The 19,106-nt window shown below is 46.8% G+C and overlaps 5 protein-coding genes across 16 annotated transcripts in view; 3 read left to right on the forward strand and 2 right to left on the reverse strand.

Annotated features, from left to right (window-relative positions):
• The first annotated feature begins 43 nt into the window (after window positions 1-43).
• LOC6544085 lies at window positions 44-766 on the forward strand. The gene has a single exon (XM_001972954.3). It carries the CDS (start codon window positions 157-159, stop codon window positions 754-756), a length of 600 nt encoding a protein of 199 aa, XP_001972990.1. The 5' UTR covers window positions 44-156; the 3' UTR covers window positions 757-766.
• Window positions 767-3,468: 2,702 nt separating this feature from the next.
• LOC6544086 lies at window positions 3,469-10,653 on the forward strand. 3 transcript variants are annotated; one of them, XM_026977474.1, is made up of 5 exons: window positions 3,469-3,564; window positions 3,749-3,857; window positions 5,718-5,785; window positions 9,329-10,011; window positions 10,076-10,653. In XM_026977474.1, the coding sequence occupies exons 2-5, from the start codon at window positions 3,846-3,848 to the stop codon at window positions 10,516-10,518; spliced, it is 1,206 nt and encodes a 401-aa protein (XP_026833275.1). In that variant the 5' UTR covers window positions 3,469-3,564; window positions 3,749-3,845; the 3' UTR covers window positions 10,519-10,653. The 3 variants fall into 3 exon arrangements, with proteins under 3 accessions (XP_026833275.1, XP_026833276.1, XP_001972991.1); XM_026977475.1 differs by lacking the exons at window positions 9,329-10,011; window positions 10,076-10,653 and adding an exon at window positions 8,069-9,312; XM_001972955.2 differs by lacking the exons at window positions 9,329-10,011; window positions 10,076-10,653 and adding an exon at window positions 6,041-8,058.
• A 1,015-nt stretch (window positions 10,654-11,668) lies between these two features.
• On the forward strand, window positions 11,669-15,360 carry LOC6544089 (RNA polymerase II degradation factor 1). Its single transcript, XM_001972958.3, has 3 exons — window positions 11,669-11,883; window positions 13,364-14,388; window positions 14,445-15,360. Exons 2-3 carry the CDS (start codon window positions 13,365-13,367, stop codon window positions 14,612-14,614), a joined length of 1,194 nt encoding a protein of 397 aa, XP_001972994.1. The 5' UTR covers window positions 11,669-11,883; window position 13,364; the 3' UTR covers window positions 14,615-15,360.
• On the reverse strand, window positions 15,287-16,042 carry LOC6544090. Its single transcript, XM_001972959.3, has one exon. It carries the CDS (start codon window positions 15,942-15,944, stop codon window positions 15,390-15,392), a length of 555 nt encoding a protein of 184 aa, XP_001972995.1. The 5' UTR covers window positions 15,945-16,042; the 3' UTR covers window positions 15,287-15,389.
• Window positions 16,043-16,768: 726 nt separating this feature from the next.
• Window positions 16,769-19,106, reverse strand: part of LOC6544091 (four and a half LIM domains protein 2) — a 57,325-nt gene continuing 54,987 nt past the window's right edge. For 8 of the 10 annotated variants that reach the window (XM_026977847.1, XM_026977850.1, XM_026977846.1 and 5 more), the window contains 3 exons: window positions 18,090-18,259; window positions 17,839-18,025; window positions 16,769-17,782 (listed from right to left, as the gene is read on the reverse strand). In XM_026977847.1, the coding sequence (XP_026833648.1) occupies window positions 17,625-17,782; window positions 17,839-18,025; window positions 18,090-18,259 (515 nt within the window). In that variant the 3' untranslated portion in view covers window positions 16,769-17,624. The remainder of the gene's footprint in view (window positions 17,783-17,838; window positions 18,026-18,089; window positions 18,260-19,106) is intronic. The other 2 variants (XM_026977849.1, XM_026977848.1) reach the window with 1 other exon arrangement.

Here is a 19,106-nt window from a genome sequence, read left to right on the forward strand (position 1 = left end):
TCTCCAACTGTATCTGTATCTCTGGCAAACAGTTATATGATATCCGTGGATGCGGCTATATGCAGGTTAATGTGCACACTGCGGTTTCTTTGAATCTGCATATAACCCCGTGACTTAGCGTGATCGCAGCTTAGTTGTTTCCGAGACCCAAACAAGATGCTGCTGCTTTGGATGGCATTGCTGACAGTTTCCTGCGCTCAAGGCGCGCAAGTGTATATGCAGTTCAATGGGCAAGGATACTCCTACAACACGGATGGCGATAGATTGGATAGGAGTGTCGTTGCCCCCAGCTTTGTGGCATCTTCTCTGGATGCCTTTGGTCCACTGAACTTTGTGCAGCAGGCCTTGAGGACAAGGCACCATCCACTGCCCAGGATTTCCTACAATGCGCAGGATAATCTGGCGGAGGCAACTTCCTTGCTGAGTAGCGGCTACCAAGCAGCACCGACCAACCAACTGAAGCCCCTGCAAAGACACCAAAACTTTGATTTCAGCACCGACCAGATGTCGCATGCCCAGCACACCGATGAGGCGGGAAATGTTTTGGGCAAGTACTCCTACTACGATGAGGCTGGCTACCACGAGCTGAGCTACAAGGCGGGCGCCGGCATCGGATTCGTGGTCATGGGTGGCAATTTGGCCAAGGCCTCCGCTGCTGAACCGCACTCGGAAATCGGAATCGGAATCGGAAACGGAATCCACACAAATGCCTTGACTAGCCTGCCAGAGTTGCATAAATATCGTGGCTACACGTAAATAAAATACATTAGCCAAAACTATTGCTCGTTCTACTTGGGTGTTTTCGTTATTTACTGCAACTCTTTGGAGATCTGACAGTGTCACCTGTCGTGTTTGACACCTACGTGATCGGGAATCTGAACTGCCAGCGTATGTCTAGGAATGAATGACTGGTAACCAGAGTTCGTCCAAAGAAAGTGCTGCTTCCTTGCTTGGATACAGAATGTAAGCCACAATTACACATTGTAGAGAGCTCTGCATTTCAAACTTTGTTTGCAACACCCACATACATTAACATTTATAAAAGTATTGTATCTAAAATGCTGGGCCAAAGATATATAAATTGTTGCCATTGTAGAACTTGGATGATGATCAAGCAAATTGCTTTGATTTTTTATAGCCCCAAAATATTATTCTTCGTTTTAAGAAGCAGCATAATTTACAAAAATAACTTTAACTTTTATTGGTATAGGCATACATATTTTTCAACGTTTTACCCCAGAAATGTTTGCATAAGGTAGATAAGGGCAAACTTTGTCAGTTTCTGATCGTAAATGATTGTAAGAGCTTAATTGCTGGTGGCGCGTGCTTTGGCACGACGCAACTGCGGCGATTTATGCATGTTATAAGCCCTAATTGATTTTCCGATCATAAAAATGGTTATTCGGCCGCACCAAGTCATTTTACAAATGGGCAGTGCATCCCAAAGCCAAATTGAGTCAGCTCTGTGGCTTGTTTATTTTTGTTTGGGTAATTTCAAGTCCGAAAGGGACCAATATAATGCAGCATTTGAAATGTTCGACGCGTGCGCGCACTTGCCAAATAATTTGAATCGAACGGAAAGCCTTGGCGTCCACAGCGTGGCCTAAATAAAATATATTTCTGGCCGCGCGAAGCCAAGAAAAGCCCATAAGCAACAATAATATGCATATTTGCCAAAACAAAGAGTTATTACATGGGCCAGTTTGACCGAAAGTTTCACTGCCACAATTAAGTTTCATGTCAAGAGATCTGAGCTAGTGATTTCCCTGAAACAAGTTCCTACGCACTCGAAAACTTTCTTCGCCGATTGCACTAAAAGAACGTACAGAAGAGCACTAAAAAGCTTGCCACTGACATAGATTCTATTTGGCCGGGGCTTTGGTCTAGGGCTTGTACGACTGAAATGGCCACGTTCTCAGCGTAGAAATCAATGGCTCACCTGGGAAGTAGCCGAGGTGCATAATTGGGTTAACGTAGCAGCTGAACGGCCTGCATTGAAACCACAAATTACTGGGGCTCCGGCTCTCAGGTGCTCTCCCAGGTGCCAGTTAGCTGTTTCTGCTTATTTTCCCCCTCATAAACAACGGTTTGGGCTGGGATTCTCCTCCTCGCCGAAGGTCAGACTTAATTGGCCCGGGCCTAGGCAACGACATCCCACTAGCAGTCCCGTTTCGTCTGCATTTATAAATAGGCCCCAAGGTCTCTGGGTCTTGGCTCTTCAACTCCTCGACTCCTCGACTCGCTCTTCGGCTGCTTGGATTTCTGCCCGGGTTCGATTTATCGCCTTTTGATTGCTGCATTCCAATTGTGGATCAAGTTGTGCGTGTGGCGCATTCGGGCTTACAACGTGTTGCTACTAATTTCGTATGCTCCCTTCGGCTCTGCGCACTCGAGACCATAAATCTTGTGGCAATTTTATTGATGCCTGCGTGTGCCACAAAGGTCGACCCCCCGTTCGATGCTGGTTAATCAAGGAATAGGCATTATTGCTGCCTGAACTGCGGAGTCGGTAGCTGGCTGCTTGGCGCATAAAGACCAATAAAAGAATAAAGTGCAGCTGGATCACAGCAAAGTTAATCAGGAAATTAATGGTGCTGGGCTAATAAAGACTTTGGGCTGCAAGGAAAACAAATGACTTAGGGCACGAACCTGAAATCAATTTCTCTGACTTCAGACATTTGTAATTTATGATTATCGATCGAAAACGGAACGAAGCTAAGTCCTAATCTTTTGATACCCGAGAAGTGTGTGAAGTCTGCTCGCCGAAGTGAATGTCAAATCAGAAAAAGAACGCGACTCTTGCGCCACTTTGTGCGAAAGTTATTAACGAGTTCCAGGCAAACATTTTAATTGAATTGCTCGCCAGCCGATCGATTCATTCATCACGGTAAGTCTCTTACCATTTTGGCTTATGTCATGTTCTGGGCCCGTTCCGAGCTGATTACCTCTCCACTTCCCACACGCATTTCGCTTCTATTCTTGTGGCTCACTCCACTTGTAATGGGCAGTCACTTCGCTCCTGTCCACTCACACTCAATCAAGCCAATAAACGGCCAATTAATCAAAGTCAGCGCTGTGGTTCTGGGTTCTAGCCGGCTGCCAGCTGCTAGGTGCTAGGTTGCGAAACAGTAGTCCGAAGAAGCGCCTGTCAGCAAATGTCTAATCAAATGCTTGTGAAATATCTGACAATATGTTAGGCAAGCTATTTGCCTAACGCAGGGGACCTGGGAAGATTTCGATCAGCGAAATCCTAGAGTTGTAAGCCTGCATATCAATTGGAGTTGTGCGCCCTGGAGCTGGTAACCAAATCCCACAGATCCACGGCCCCAGATAAAAGCCAGGCCAAGGCGCTCGACTACGTGCCCAACTCGCGGACTTCTCTTCGGCTCTCTCTTCTGCCCAAAACCCAGTTCTCTTACACCTGATCGGGCCCTGTTTTCTTGGCCATTTCTTTCGCTTCGTCGTTTGCATCGCTAATGGAAATGTTATAAACAGACGCGCTGGGCCCGGCCAGCACTCAGTTCATCTTCAGACGTCGCCTGGCTCGCTGGCTCTTGGTTCTTGGTAGGCGTTCCCTTTCCATACCCTATTTATTGTGCGTGACAAAAAAAAAAAGAATGTTTAAACAACGGAACCTGAAAGAATCGTAAATTGAAAGCTCAGCAGGATTGGTTTTTAGTGCTTTTAGTGTGTGTGATTTTGCCGCGTGATAGCCCAGAGTGCCACTCATTCCGTTTCTCGTTTGCAGTTCAAGGATATATTGTCAAGGCGAGGATTGGTCAACGCTACGAACACCAAGAATTTACTGAAAAATCAGACACCATTCACCAGAACTCCGCGTTAAAATGCGCTTCCTGGTAAGTCAGGCCGAATGAAAAAGAAAATTAAATATCAAGTCAGGCCGAATGAAAAAGAAAATTAAATATCAAGACTTCACTCAACATATTCGGAATACAAAATGAAACTAGCTTACACCTGACCGCAATTAATCATGTATTGCTCTATGCCGCCGCTGAACCCATTAACTCGTCAACTGGCCCAAGTTCGTGCCTTAAGTCTTCTGTGTTTTTCACTTCTGAATTGCCACTAACTTTCACTAAGCGACATATTTGATTCTTGGCTTGGTTCTTGGCCATTTTGGTCGCCTTAATTAGCCCTAATTATGCTCTGTGCCATATGCAAATATTAATAACATGGCTAAAATTATACTGGGCATTAAAATAATCACAATCACAAATCAATTTATATGCAAAGAACTCTATTGGGGAATCTTTTTTATTACTGCGAGAGGCTAATACCTCGTTGTGCCAGTTATTGTTTGTTTAGTAAAGATGTTTCAAAAGGGTTAGTTCTTTCTGAAAAGTGAAACCCTTTTGTCCATCCCATTTGAACGTGACAATATTCTAGCCCCACCCCAATTTAAAAAGTGAGAATTACCCATTCATACCAAGGCAGTATTGTTCCTTGCATTATTCATATTCCCATTAAGAAAAGCATACCCTTAAAAGTCAAAACTCATCAGCGCCTGTCCCATAAGCAACAATACCATTCAATTATAACCATAACCAATACAACCACTTGTGCCTAAAGCCCAAAAAATAATTATGACTCGAGGAACATAAAATTAATATGCCGCAAACGTATAAAAATCATGCGTGGGCTAACAAATGGTAATATAAGTCTTCTGCCAAACAACCGAGCACATTTGTGTAGGGTTCTTAGCTATAAGTGCATTACTTTGTTTTTGAGTTTGTGATCGTTTCGATAGTGGTTCATAAATTAATCAATTTATGAGTATAGACTGTTAGCCACACGTCCCAAGTCCATCAGTCCGCGCCCAATTAGCTCCGTTGGAATGGCTCAATGGAATATCATTTAAGACCAAGAGACACCTGATCTGATGCAGAGAACAGGAGACAGGCCCATTTATATCTCGTTTGAGAACATAAAATGCTGCGCTTAAACTTTGCATTCGAGCCATTAACCCAGTTTATTTTTGGACAGGGCACACCCAATACGGGGTCGAATCGGTATCGTTATGGGAGGCAATATAATAAATAAGGCGATACTCACAAAAGAAAGCAGACTGAAATACATCTTGCTGCTTGGGGATGCAAGAGATCTTGCAAATCAATGGCAACCAGGTTCGACAGCCTCTGTGCCACAATCTCTTCTCTCGACTTAAGTTTCGGCCCCGAAAACGTAACAGCCGCCTAGAGGTTCAGGTCAATGACACAACACGAGCCCCGACTTCAGATCCAGCTTTGGCTTGGCTTTGGCTTTGGCTTGGCGTTGGACTCAGTTCCTCTCGGCTTTGTGACACTTCGGTGGTGATAGATAGGCGTGCGGGCTGCTCGATTCCACCGGCTAACGGTTGCGTCAATATTGACTTTGCCAAAGATGTGGAGAGCCGGCGAGAGTGAGTCAAATATTTGCCGATCGTGAGGTTCTTGACAATCATGTTCGAGGGAAAATCCGGCAAGTACTTAAGCCGTTCCTTGCCAGCTGGCTCTCACTTTTCGGCTTAGCGTTCAGCAGCGCAAGAAATTATGCAAATGCGCTGGAGGAGCAGGGAGAGGGGACTTCGCGAGGGACTTGACCGCATTCCACTTGTGTGACTTTTGCATCCATTACGACATCGGAATACAGACACCCTATCTATTTCCAACCGGAATAAATCATGTATTACTAATTTATTGTCACACATTGTCTTTCAGCTCTCAACACTGCTTCTGGCCTCTTTGGCGCTTGGCCAGGCTCAACAGCCCGGTGGACTGGCCGTCGAGTAAGTAGATTGGTAGCTAGTAACCCAGCCCTAAGACCCCAAGTAACCATGAAATGCCTTGCCTGCCAAATGTGACCATGCCAAGTAGAAGTTGATGCGCTTGCCTAGAACTATGTGACTAAACCCAAAAGCCCAGACTTGTGACTAACCCCAAAACTCATGCCCTCCACCCAACAATACGTTTCCCGCATTAGCAACTAAAAGCAAACCCCACCAACAGAGAGAGACCAAACAAACCCCACCTTTCGTTTGCAGAATTCAGAAGCAGCGACTGGTCAAATTTCCCGAAGACTTTGAGCCCAATGCGGCCACTCCGTCCTCCGAAAAGGCGGACGAGGCCAAGCGCATCCTCGAGCAGATCGCCAAGGTTAACGAGGCCTTTGGCTACGTGAAGAAGCAGCCGGAGCAGCCCAAGCTGCCACCCATCCTTGACTCCAGTCAATACCTGTTCCCCAAGCCCGCCCATCAGCCGTTCCACGCCCACAAGCACCACTTCTCGGGAAGTAATGGTCAGACCTTGCTAGAACCCTCGATCAGGGCGGTGAAACTCACCAGGAATGTGGCGGGCAGTTACAATGTGCCTCCCAGACTGCGCCAGGCAATTGAGAGCTCCTCCACGGAGGAGAAGAAAGCCCAGCTCTACTTCCGACCCAACCAGGTGGAGGTACCAAAGCCCAGCTCCCAGCAAGAAGCTCAGCAGCTGCCCGCTCACTTTGTGGTGCCCGTGCACCTGTACAAACTGAACAAGGAGGAGTACCTCAATGAGCACGCCTCACAGGAATACAGGATAAAGGGCTACAAAATCATAGGCGATGTGGACAGCTTCTATGGCAAGGCGAAAGCTGGAAGGAAGCAGGGCAAGACGACGCCCAAGTACCACCTGTTCTTCCTGCCCCGAGAACTGGCACTCCATGAAGATGGCACCCCAAAGAGGGGGAACTCCACCACCATTGGCACAACCACCACAAAGGCTCCTGCGCCTGTGAACTTCAAGGAATACCGCTCAGACTCCCGCGAGAAGCCCGTGCACAAGCCACCGAAGATTCAGCCCAGCTTGGCACCGGAATTAAACTCCTTGAACAGGAAGAAGGTTGGCTCCACAGCGAAGCCCATTCGCTTGAGCGGAAAGGAAGCTGAACAGCAAATATACCAGGGATCCTCCGCCCTTAATGTCAAGGCGACTTCTGCTCCTGTTGTGCTGAGTTCCACTTTACCGCCTTCTGGAGGCTTGCTGCCAAATCGGAATCGCCTAAGTCCTTTCCGCATGCCCGGCATGAATATAGCTGAGATGCAGAATCAGACATCGGCTGCCATCAAGAACGCCTTCCAAAACATTTTCAAGATGCCCTTCCGGCCTCCAATGGCGGCCACAACTGGACAAGGTCCTGCGATTGTGGGCAACGTTCCCCTGAAGAATCACTCCATCGATTCGGCGGATTATAAATGGGAGGATGAGAACGAAGGCGCCGGCGATGGGATGGCGGACGATTTGGATACAATTGAGAACACCGCCGCGGAGCTGGACAACAGTGCCTCCTCAGAGAAGCACCTGTTTGCCCACAAGGCCCACCACCTGATGCATACTGTCGGCCAGGTGGCCACCGCCCAGCAAAGCACTCAAAAGCAGGCATTGCGCGAGGGAGGAATCATCATTCAGCGGCTCAAGGTGCGCAGGGGCGGCATCGCGATCGCAGGACCCGGGGGCGTGGCCACGGCGGGCAGCGGAGGAACGGCGATCGTTGGTCCCGGGGGCTATGCCCTCACCCATCCACGGAGTCTCACCATCGCCGGTCCCGGGGCCAAGGTGATCTCAATACCGGCAAACGTGGACCTGCAAGATGCCCTGGCACGCACCGATCTGGAGACGAGAAGTTTTCCGCGAGAGGGCAAGGTAGTGGCCACAGGACCGACGGTCTACTATGCTCCACCCACGGGCACGACCACCATGGAGGCGGATCAGGGAGCGGGGCTGGATGCGGGCCAGTTCGAGGCTTAACCCTAAAGCTATTACTTAGCACTCTTAGTTAGGATCCATAGTTGGTATTGTCTAGTGTTCTAATAAATATTTGTATTTCGTAAATGTTTGGGCTTTTGCTTTCATCGTGTACATAGTAGTTGTAAATACCCCTATCACCCTATTAAGCCTCACCTAATCCGCATGCTATTAACCCGACACAGTTTAACCCTCGAATTACTGCTGTAAATATTGTTCGACTAACCAGCGGCTCTCTCACCATTTCCCTCTATCCAACTATCCCTAAACCAAAACCATCCTAACTCAAGTGCCCTCTGGCGCACCACCAACATCGAGGCCTGGCCACCAGGAGCACCCGTTGCAGAGAAGTCCGGAAAACTAGTTGCAGAAGCTGCTCCGGCCCAGAACCTCGCGCCCTACGGAGCCTATCAGCCCCTGCTGCTCACTGCCCCCTACTACGCCGCCTACAACCTGCCGCTGGCCTATGTGGTGCAACCCACCATAGCCGGTGCCACTACCACTAGCACCACCAAAACCACCACCACCACCACCACTGGTAGACCCGAAAGCTTAGCCGAGGACAGCTCCAGCGAGCTGGAGAAACCAGAAAAGCTGCAGGTTCTGCCTGCAGAGAAGACGCGAACCACTGGGGATCTGAAGAGCGATGTGGGTCTCCGCTCAGCGGTCAGCAAAATAAACCCCGAGTATGTGATCGAAGAGATTGTTCCGGTGCCGGGTAAGCTGGTGATCTCCACTTCTGGGAGTGCTCCGCGCTCCGGCAAGCAGCAGTTGAAGAAGGCGACTGGCCCACAGAAACTGAGGAAGCAGGCGGCTGGCAGAGTTCCCTTGAAAGTTGAGGCCACCGGCAGGACCAGCACCAGTGCGGGCAACTTTCCGCAGATTCCTTTCGGAAACTACTTCCTGCCCTACAGACCGGAGCAGGCTCAGGCGATCCAGGGACGCAAGCAGGCTGCTCTCATCCTGGAACCTCATTCCAAGGCAGTGGTTGGTAATGGTGGCACCGCCATATCCACGCCAATTTCCAAGGCGTATCTGAAGAAGGGCGTGCCCACTAACGTTTACTTCAATCCGGAATCCGTGGCCATAGCAGGCGTGGGTGGCAAGGCACATGCTACGGCGGATCTGGAGCTGGATTTGTTCACGTAAAGGAGAAAGGATTTCATTAACTGATTTCTTAGCACTATTTTGAAAGTCAATTGGCCAGTAACCCAAACACCAAGAGAAAATGTTCCCAAGAAATCGGTTCCTGAAAGTGGGCTATTATACTTGTAGGTTATCCAACAGAATCTAAGGGTAGTTCCTCTTCCCAACTGACCAATGTTCCTACGTTAAGAACAGAGGCCTAAACCAATGTGTCATTTCTTAGATTGTAAATAAAGTAAACCGTAAACTGTACAGCTTTCGCCTTGGGTCATATAGTAGTCCGCTAATTCCATGTAGATACTCCAATGCTTCTCTTAATCCCCGCTTTCTCCAGGCCACCCCCAACACTTTCCAAACACACCCAACACACACTCTCTATAACCAAATCTAACCCCGAAAAGCAGACACAGATCGCGGTCGGCTCCGCTGGTCTTCGAGGAGCATCCCTACTACGGAGGATTGAGGGGTCAGCTGCTCCAGCTGCGTCCGCAGCGGGACGGCAGTGTGGGCAGCTTCATCCTGCAGCGCCAGCAGCCGCAGGTGAGGGCTGTGCCCAGGGACTCCGATGACACTGTCACTGTTTCGGCAGCCAGCATCTCGGCGGTAGCTGATGGTAGTGGAGCCTCCAGCTCCAGCAGCTCGATCTCAGCCAGCGCCAGTGACTTCAATCGGATTCAGTCGGCCGCCGCTCGATTGGTGGCCATTCAGGAGCTGGCCAAGCGCAAGGGTTCCTTCAGCGAGGAGGACAACAAGATCTATGCCAGCAGCCTGCTGGAACTGGGCCAGGCTGCCCAAAGCTTGGCCCTGCTCCAGCAAACCGGACAGATTAAGGACTTCAGTGTTTTGCTGCAGCCGGAAATGTTTGGCAATCCGCAGAAGCAGCCAGCCAACTTTGGCCTGGAGGCCACCAACAATCCGGACCAGAAGATCGACGAACAGAAACTGGACGAGGTCACCGAGCAACAGTTCTCGCCGGACGAGCAGTTCCTGCCGCCAAACAACGAGGATCCCTACGAGGACGTCAACGACAGTGTATCCGTTATGGCTCCCAAGAAAGATGCCGCCGTGGCTGAGGCAAAACCAGTGGGTAAGTTCTCTGAAAAAAAGACTTCTTTTTTATATTATTTCTAATACCTTTAACCCCCTTCTAGGTCTCTCGATTGCTGGTGAAGGTGGAGTGGCCTCCTCCAAGCCGAATGCCGTTGCTCTTTCCGGCCGGAACGGTTTGGCCGTAGCTTCGCCCAAGGCCACAGCCATTGCTGGGGTTTCGCCCGAGGAGGCAGCTGCCTTCAGCATTTCACTGCCCACTCGGAATCAACTGGTGATCAAGAGTCCCAATTTGGCATCGGAGAAGTCCAGCGACGACTATGACTACAACGATATCCCTCTGACTGTTGCACGCTTCCCTTTGACCCGGGAAACACCTCAGCAACTGGTACCGCTTCGCATCTCTGGAGGAGATTCCCTGGTCGAAAGGTGGCGCACCGCCATCGCAGAGGATTACGCAGCCAGGCAGGCGCTGACCAAGGTGGCCATGCCACATCCCACACCCTTCATCCGCATGGCTCCCAAGCGGCGTCTTCACTCCGAGTAGGAATAATGCTGTAGGATGGATGAAAGAGATTAAACTTGGATTGGACTAGATCGCAATGATATTCATAGTATACCTTAAGCAACATTTTGTGTGCCAGCTCCCAGATTGCCAATAAAATATGTCTACTGAAATGAATTTGTTTGAGATTTGTATTAAGGATTATTTCAGGCCTGTTTACTTACCTTCTCATATTAAATCAATATTTCTTGACTTAAACATGCGGAATGTGTCTAAACCAGCTTAAAGGTTCTACAAATCTAAAAAAAAGAGTCCACGTAACTAAGTCAATGTGCTTGGAATTGGCTTGGAAGCAATTTGTTCAAAATTTAGTTACTTTGTTACAAAATTTGCGACACGAAAATGGCTTGCAAGGGATCGTTAAGTTCCCATAATCGTTGGGACCTTAAGAGGAACTTAATTACAAGCTGGAGTTTTCTATACCCTGTTATCCAGCATTCGAATCAAAGATCGCAAATAGCCATTCAAGATCAAGTGGAGACTGTGACAGAGAGCCACGGCAACGCATCTAATTGCTGCGGGAAGTGCATGGAGTATATAAGGAAAATAAATTTATTTATGCGATTGCGCACGGCGCATCGAAAATCTCAGGCGGACTGAACGCGAGCATGTGCAAATCTTGATTAATCTTTTCCGCCAGGGCAGGCAACATGAAAATAAATTATCTAAGCGGGCAGCGGATGGAGGGGCGGTCGGCAGGAAGGAACACATTCAATTTGCACCTGAACCAGTTGGCTCCATCTACCATCTACCATCTCCCATCCACCATCTCCCATCTCCCATCCGAGTACCTTTGCCCGTCAATGCGGCTTCAATGCGATCGCCATGCCATGCTTGACTTCTATTACGCGGCAGGTTTAACAAACTTGATAGGCCCAGAACTTGGCCGGGGATGAGGCCAAGACGGCATCTCCGTTGACCATCTGCCATCTGCAAGCGAACCTGAAACCAGAATGTATCTGGCCAGCCAGCTTCGTTGGCTATTCAGGCTTCTTTTGGCCAGCGAACGACCCGGTTCCCCCTCGGCTTTCCTGCGGGAAGCTGCGCATTTCCAGTTCCATCAGGTCTTCAGCTCTTTGTTCTTGGGATAGGTCAGGGTAAGGGGTCTGTGGTCGCACATTATAAAAGCCCATGGTCGAGCAGCAGTGGCCACCAGTTTCCTTGAAGTGGTCGCCGTGTTAACACTGAAGACTGAGCCCGTTCATCGCATTGCCCTTGTGTTCAGACTGACTAGTGATAATTTAGATTCTTCTTGAGCGGATTGCGGATCGTGTGGCCACAAGAGAACTCCATCAAACTACCTGCCTAGATTTGGGAAAGTCGTGAAAGGCCATCAACTACTGAAAAGTAAGTCTGACCCTCATTTTGCGCTTATACTCGGTTTATTTCAAATAGTGTGCTTAATTCAATTTCGTTTTGCTCTGGTCTCAAATTCCTTTTTATGGGGTCAAACATTAGTATGTTCATTAAGCTACTAAGTTAGAGGCTAGGTCGAGTCATGAAATCGTAAAAGGAAAGTATATCTATCCGAAATTATGGGTTAAAAAATCATTGTCTATTTATGAAAGAATACAATTTTAATTAGAAGAGAACTAAGGATATATTTAAATGTTACAATATACAAATGGGATTTTAAGATTTATCTTATTAGGGTATAGTTTAAAAAAAGGGGAAAAGGAAGAAAAATAAGTTCAGAATCTAAAAATATAGATGAAATTATATAGAAAAACGTATATAGTTCAATATCAACTACATTTTTTCTATGCTTCAAATGATTGGCATAGTATTATTATTATTTAATAACTATTGAAATTGAAAGAATAACTTTTTTAATGTATATGGTATATTATTGTTAAAATCACATTTGATGTATTTTATTTAAAGATACAATTCCTTCACATGAGCGTTGGAAATAAAATGCGATACACCAGTATGCATCACATATTTTTTTGCTCACAAACAAAAGACTTAAGCGCCGAACCTGGCAAGTACCACACAAAGAACAATTTTAAAGGGGCGGGGACGACGAACTTGAATATCAAGTACCGATTTAAGCCATAAAGCTGCTCGCAGTCATTAGCTAGTATCTACACTAGAAGTGCTAGGCAAAGAACTACCAATGACTATAACGACCTGGCCAATCAATTGCAAACCGGTTGATAGTCCCTCGATCCATGCAAGTACGAGGAGCATCCTGTCCGACCAGGCAACATGCAATTACACACGGACACACACAGCTGCGCAGAATAACGTTAAATTTAGAATGGACTTTGGTGCGATGGCAGGAGAGCGTCTATAAATAGCCCATCGGCTAGACCCGTTTGCTGCACTTGGGGCAGGAAGATCCTACTGTTCATTCGGGTTTCTTCAACTCTTCAACTCCTACTTCGATTTCTAACTTTAATCAAACTTTGATTTATTGTTTTAAATAATGCAACCAGCCAATTAGAGTTATTACTGAGTGTATATGTAATGAAATCAGCATAGAATTTTTTAGTTAACATTTTAACGTAATTTTATTTCGATGCTCTATTGAAGTTTTATTATGGTTACGTTATGAAGATTTGCTCGGTTCGATTAAGTACTATTCTTAATTTGTGTGCATACTTCGATTAGTACCATTAGAAAGTACAGATCAATTCGAAATGTGGTATTTAAAAGGGTATCATAGAAAACACATCTCTTAAATATAAATTAAGCTCATATACATACGTGTATGTCGAACTCACAAACCTATAAAAAAGATGTGTGTTTTTAAAATGTATACGTCTTCTGTGAGTATCTACAATCTCTTACCATCGATTTATAATCCCCAACTCTCTTGCAGAATGTTCCTCCTCGCGGCCTTTTGTCTGTCCCTGGCGGCAATTGGCGCTCAGGCCAGGCCCCTGGAGCCGACGGCCCAGCACATCGTGATTGTGACACCGCAGGCGCAGGTTCACCTGGAGCCCACTCTCCGCTATGTCCACGGACTGTCGCCACTGGCCCGCGTGGCCAGCCCGCACCACCATGAGGAGACCATTGTGTATGTGCCTGCTGGAACTGCTGCCCAGGTGGTGCCGGTGGTGGATGCCATAGGATCTGGCCGTGCCGGCGGTGCTCCGGAGACCAAGCAGTGGGAGAACACGGGCGAGATTGCCAACCAGATCCAGCAGGTGTCCCAGCAGGGCGTCGAGATCGTGAGCGGCCAGGTGAGCGAGGCGGCAGCATCCGCGGCCTCCGCAGGAGCGGGCTTCTTCCCCTCCCTGTTCCCGCCGAGTGGCTCCAAGAAGGAGGAGCAGTTGCAGGGTTTGAAGACCGAGAAGATTGAGCTGATCGAAACGCCGGCCAATACCCAGCCATTGATTGCCGCCGAGGCTAGGCATTTCTACCGTCTGCCCCAGGTCTATCACACACCGGTGGTGGATGTGGTGCATGGTCCGCTCTACACCTGGCCCATTTCCGCCATCCGAGCACGCAGCATCCAGCAGGAGCCCGAACCGGAACTGGCATCTGCCGAAGCTGCTCTGAAGCAGACTCTGAAGGCTGAACCACAGGCTGAGATCAAGCCGGAACCGCAGGCTGAGATCAAGCCGGAACCACAGGCCTTGTTGAAGGAACAGCCTCTGCTGAAGGAACAGCCCCTGCCGAAGGAACAGCCCCTGCTGAAGGAAGAGTCCCTGCCGAAGGAACAGCCCCTGCTGAAGGAACAGCCTCTGCTGAAGGAACAGCCTTTGGAGCAGGCTGCTCAGGAGCTGAAGCCCACTATTCCTGATGCTAGCGAGCAGAAGAACGGCCGTCAGCTGGAGAACTTTGACATTAAGCAGAACCAGAAAGGTGCCGACATTGCCAAGGACCCACTGAAGGAACCAAGTAAGTGTATTTATTGTGCCAACTAATTAGGTTTGACCATGTCACGTTTTTCACAGCCGCCCAGATTGAGCAGCAGAAGGAGCTGGTCAAGACCATTCAGGCTGAGCCGGTGACTAAGGCCATCCAGCCTGAGCCACAGACCAAGATTCTTCCCGCCGAGGCTATCCAGGCTGAGCAGCCGAAGCAGCAGGAGATCATCGCCGATGCCATTGTGCCGCAGGCCTAAAGCCTAGGCTGGAACCAGAACTCATCTTTGAATCTCATTCATCCCTTGGGCAGCTTTGGTTCTACGACTGATTCTCATAGCTGGCCCGGCGCAAGACGACCGGGTCATGGGGTTTCCCCTCATCCATCATCCATCATACGCCATCCACCCACCAATCGTACATTTAATTACTAACATAGAACACACGCATCCGCCACATTTTCCATTTTCCAGACATTAATTAACAACAGCGAAACGAGAAAGAGACATTCATTCATAATTATCATCACGAAGCGTTCGTATTCATCATCATCATTACATATTCATTAACCATAACATTGAAAACGTAAAACAGAACAATAAAAAAAAGTGAATGTAAAATGTAGAATTCCGGGAACTATGACATTTGGTTGGGATATGTGAGAAAACATTACGACTGTAATGAAAGCAAATGTTGGAATTTGATTCTTTCTTCTCATACCAATACTAATTAATTTATTTATTCAAGTACCTACTGTTAAGGCATTTATTTTAGCCATGGATTACGCAATGACAGTGACCCCCAAAAATTCGCCGAAATTCGTAAAGCTTCATGCGCAGGCCAGGAAATCCCCAGCAACGTACAAATATTGCAACTATTGGGCAAATAAAATCATAAACGCTGCATACAAAGTAACGCCGAACGTGCGCTGATATTTGCGAATGGGGGATGTATATTTTCGAAAAATATTTTGAGGGCGGCACTTTTGTTGTCTTACATAGCTAGGTGAATAAATATGTAATAATAGGGTAGTGACTAGTCTGCACCATCCCCCACAGTAATGTACGCATCCTGCTCTCCCACTACTATCAGCTCATCATCGTTCTCGGATTTTACGGTGGTCATATCCGGAGAATCCTCCGTCGGCGGTGTGGTGAGTTCAATTCGCTGAAATCCACCGGGTTTGCTTGTATCCGTGTAGCGGTAAACCGAAAAATACGTTTGAATGCGTTGGATGATATTCTCCAGTAAGGGCGGAAACTTGTGTTCCACTCCATCTCCATAGATCCTTAGGCTCAATCGTGTATCGCCACCGGTGTCCGACATTTTTGCGGGATTGGCCTTTAGAGCCTGAAGTACTCCTTTCAGCATTATCAGGTCCGGTAGGTTACTGCCACTCTGATTGGGCGCCCTTCTGAGAATCAGTGATCCATTGGGTTTGATTTCCAGGTAACCGAACTTCTCCGTATCCATGGGAAGCGCCTGATTTGCTCCAACTCCGTTTTTGATCAGGGTCAGTGGGATGATGGCCGCCTGAAGGGCAGTGGTGAAGATCAGCCCCAGTCCCAGCGTCAAGTAGACAAACTGCATGTCGGATGATCGAAGTCTAGAGAAGATCCGCTCGGGCACTGGCCTGTGGGTGCACTAATTTTGGGTTCGCCTTGGCCAACGAACTTATTCCAACTGCTGCGCTTTTTCTCCGCCTTTTACCAGTTTTTGTACGCATTTTGAGTGTAACTGAGCACTGTTTGTATTTGCCTTTGTTCGGTTTGGTTAGGCGTTTGGCTTGATTTGGCTTGGCACATGGCCAATAAGCCCAAACCCAACTTTGAGACGTGCCCTGAGTAGTCGCTGCGCTTTGGTTTTGAGTTGTTTCGGCTGTTTGAGTTACTTATTTGCATTTATTTGTCAATTTTCTGTTATAATTTTCTTCAACTGGCCGCGAAAGCCAATATCGCAAGTCGATATAATCATGTAGTGAAAGTGTTATATTCCCTGAAAATACATGAGAAGCGTTCAACTCACCCACTATAAACGATATGATTGTCTTGGAATAGAGATGTACGTATAAAGTTTATCAAATATTTAAATACCTTTATATGTGGATGGTTCTAAAGAACATGAATTAGCCAAATACTTAACCTTTTTGAGATTGGGAAAAGGCAAAATTATAAGCTCTATTTATTGATAATTGAAAAGCAAAGCAACGTTGAACATTTTTTAGGTCCAGCTTAAAATCTTGTAGTCATCTTTGTCACCCAGTCTGGCAACGCTGAAATTTCAAATCTGGTCACCCCAAAAAATCCCTTACATTTTTTTGAAATATCTGACTTTTAATTGTTTTTGTCCCAATAAAGTTTAGACACCTGGATGTTGTTTCATTACCAAGTTCCTGCATAAAAACCATATATTATATTTTCGTTGATAATTTATTAATTCATTTAGATTGATTTTCATTAAGTAGTTAAGGACATTGATATAATGTTGTGTCGCAATTATCATTATTATTTGTGTGTGTATTTAGTGCTTTAAGTAAGCGGAGTGTCTAACATAGCTAAACGGACGAAGGGATCGTAACGAAAATAATATAAACTAAACAATTAAATTGCTAGGACTTGTGGCTGTGTGCGTGTGTGTTCCTTTTGTTGCTGTTTAATAAACATAATGTATATATCAAACATAAATCGTGTGTGGTTTTTAATACAATAGAACTGTTTAGAACTGAAACCAGCGGTTAGGAAACTTTCATCGCATTCGACTCGCTCGTCGCTTGGTTAAAACTTAGAATAAATAAATAAACATACATTTTTCAATGTGGCAACAATAGTTACAATTGGATCAGTATTTCATATTGATTTTTTTGGGTTTTTCGATTTTTTTGTTGTTTAGTGATTTTGATTTCGTTCTGAAATGCAATTACAAATAATAAGTTTCTATACAATCTGATGTGCTGCTCTACTCGCGTGAAGATAAAGCAAAGTTACCATAGATTTTAGCTAACTCTATCGACTTGAAGTTTACAAAATTTGATTTGCTTTTGATTTAGTAGGACTCATCATCTCCAGCTTCAGCTAATTTTCTCATATCTAATGTAAGTGTAAGGCATTATCATCTCTTGTATATCGTTTAATACATCTGTGTATATTCCTCTTCATCGTTCTCCACTTGTATCCCTCTGATTTGATCCATAATTTCGTTGAATTTGTTTATGGCTAATTTAAGCTTGCTGCTCCACAGCTCTCCCACACATCCTGACTCGCTGCAGACGGCTTACATCAGCTTCTGCTTGGCACAATCGGGGCACAGAATATCGGGTCCGTCGGTGATGAAGCCACGACCCACCAGACTAGCCTTGCAGCTGGCGCACACGAAGCAGTCGTGGTGCCAGTGGCGATCCTCAAACGAGATGAAGCGTGTGCCGCCAATGCCTGATGGGAAAAAGGGGTTTCAATCGGATTGCTGTGCTATGCCTTGTTAAGCTCACCTGTTATGGGCTTCACACAGGCCGTGCAGCGTTTGGCAAACAGCTCGCCGAAGCACTCGGCACAATAGGGCTTCTCGTCGCGGCTGGTGAATCGCTGGCCAGCTAGCGTGATGTTGCAGTGGGTGCAGGTGAAGCACTCGCGATGCCACGGCTCGTTCTTGTAGGTGACACCTCCCGAGGTGATGACCTAGGCAGGCGGAAAATTCGATTCGATTACGTTCAAAAATACACTATATTCCCATCATCCTGACCTTATTGCACTTGATGCAGCGCGTGGCGAACTTCTCCTCGTAGCAGCCGGCGCAGTAGATCTCCTGCTCCCGCGGGATGAAGGACTTGGTCCCGATGGCCGTCTTGCAGACGCAGCAGCAGAAGCAGTTCTCGTGCCACTGCCTGGTTTTATACTCCATCTTCTTGGTGCCTAAGGCAGGGAAACAGGAAAAGAGCGGGAGTTAAAATCAATCCAAGTCGAAATCAATTTCCGCCTTATGGAGGCCTTGAACCTTGAACTTTGGCAACCCACTAACCCAGCAAACCCGAATCCTATCAATTCAATCTGGGGAGAACTCAATTTTAAGGCAGCGACAGATTGAGGGCAGAGTCAATCAGTGGAAGGAAGACAATCCGTTTCCAATATGGAAACAAAAGCTTCCCTTCGTTATGTCAGCCAGACATGCAACTTCTTTTCCAAAGCGAGGGGTGCCAGTCACGCCTTACCCGATTCCTCCTTTTGGGCTTTAACATTTTCACAATTAATGCAGAAATTACGCAAATTTCGGCTAGCTTCGAGACGAAAGCCATTCTCTGCTGGATTTAGGGCTATTGCAGTATTAGTAGTCCATATAAGCGCTTGAGCACTTCGCTATCTTCTGGCTTTATTTATTGCGTGCTCGTAATGTTTCTGGCCAAAAATAATCAGACGAAAAGAGTTGAGGCAAATTTTCCCCGCCACGAGAAAAAAGGTTTGCTAGTGCGGGTAATTGAGTGGAAATGTTGACTATGTCGTCGGCAAATTATTCTTTAATTCGCGGTTGCCAAGCAAGACGGTTGTGGAAAATAAGGGCAGTCTCGGGAAAATTCGTTCTGGGAGCTAAATTGTGTTGCGAAAATTCCAGTAAAATATGTCATTAAATTTCACCCGACTTTAATTTTATTCATCTACGCTAATTTATTAAATAAAACAAAGTACAAAAAATAATTCCTCACAACAGACCTAGTATTCATGATTTTAAAATGTACCGCGTTCTTACTTAAGCATTTTTGTTTTA

The sequence above is a fragment of the Drosophila erecta genome, unplaced genomic scaffold (genome assembly GCF_003286155.1).
Source record: "Drosophila erecta strain 14021-0224.00,06,07 unplaced genomic scaffold, DereRS2 tig00000021-arrow-pilon, whole genome shotgun sequence".
Lineage (NCBI taxonomy): Eukaryota > Metazoa > Arthropoda > Insecta > Diptera > Drosophilidae > Drosophila > Drosophila erecta.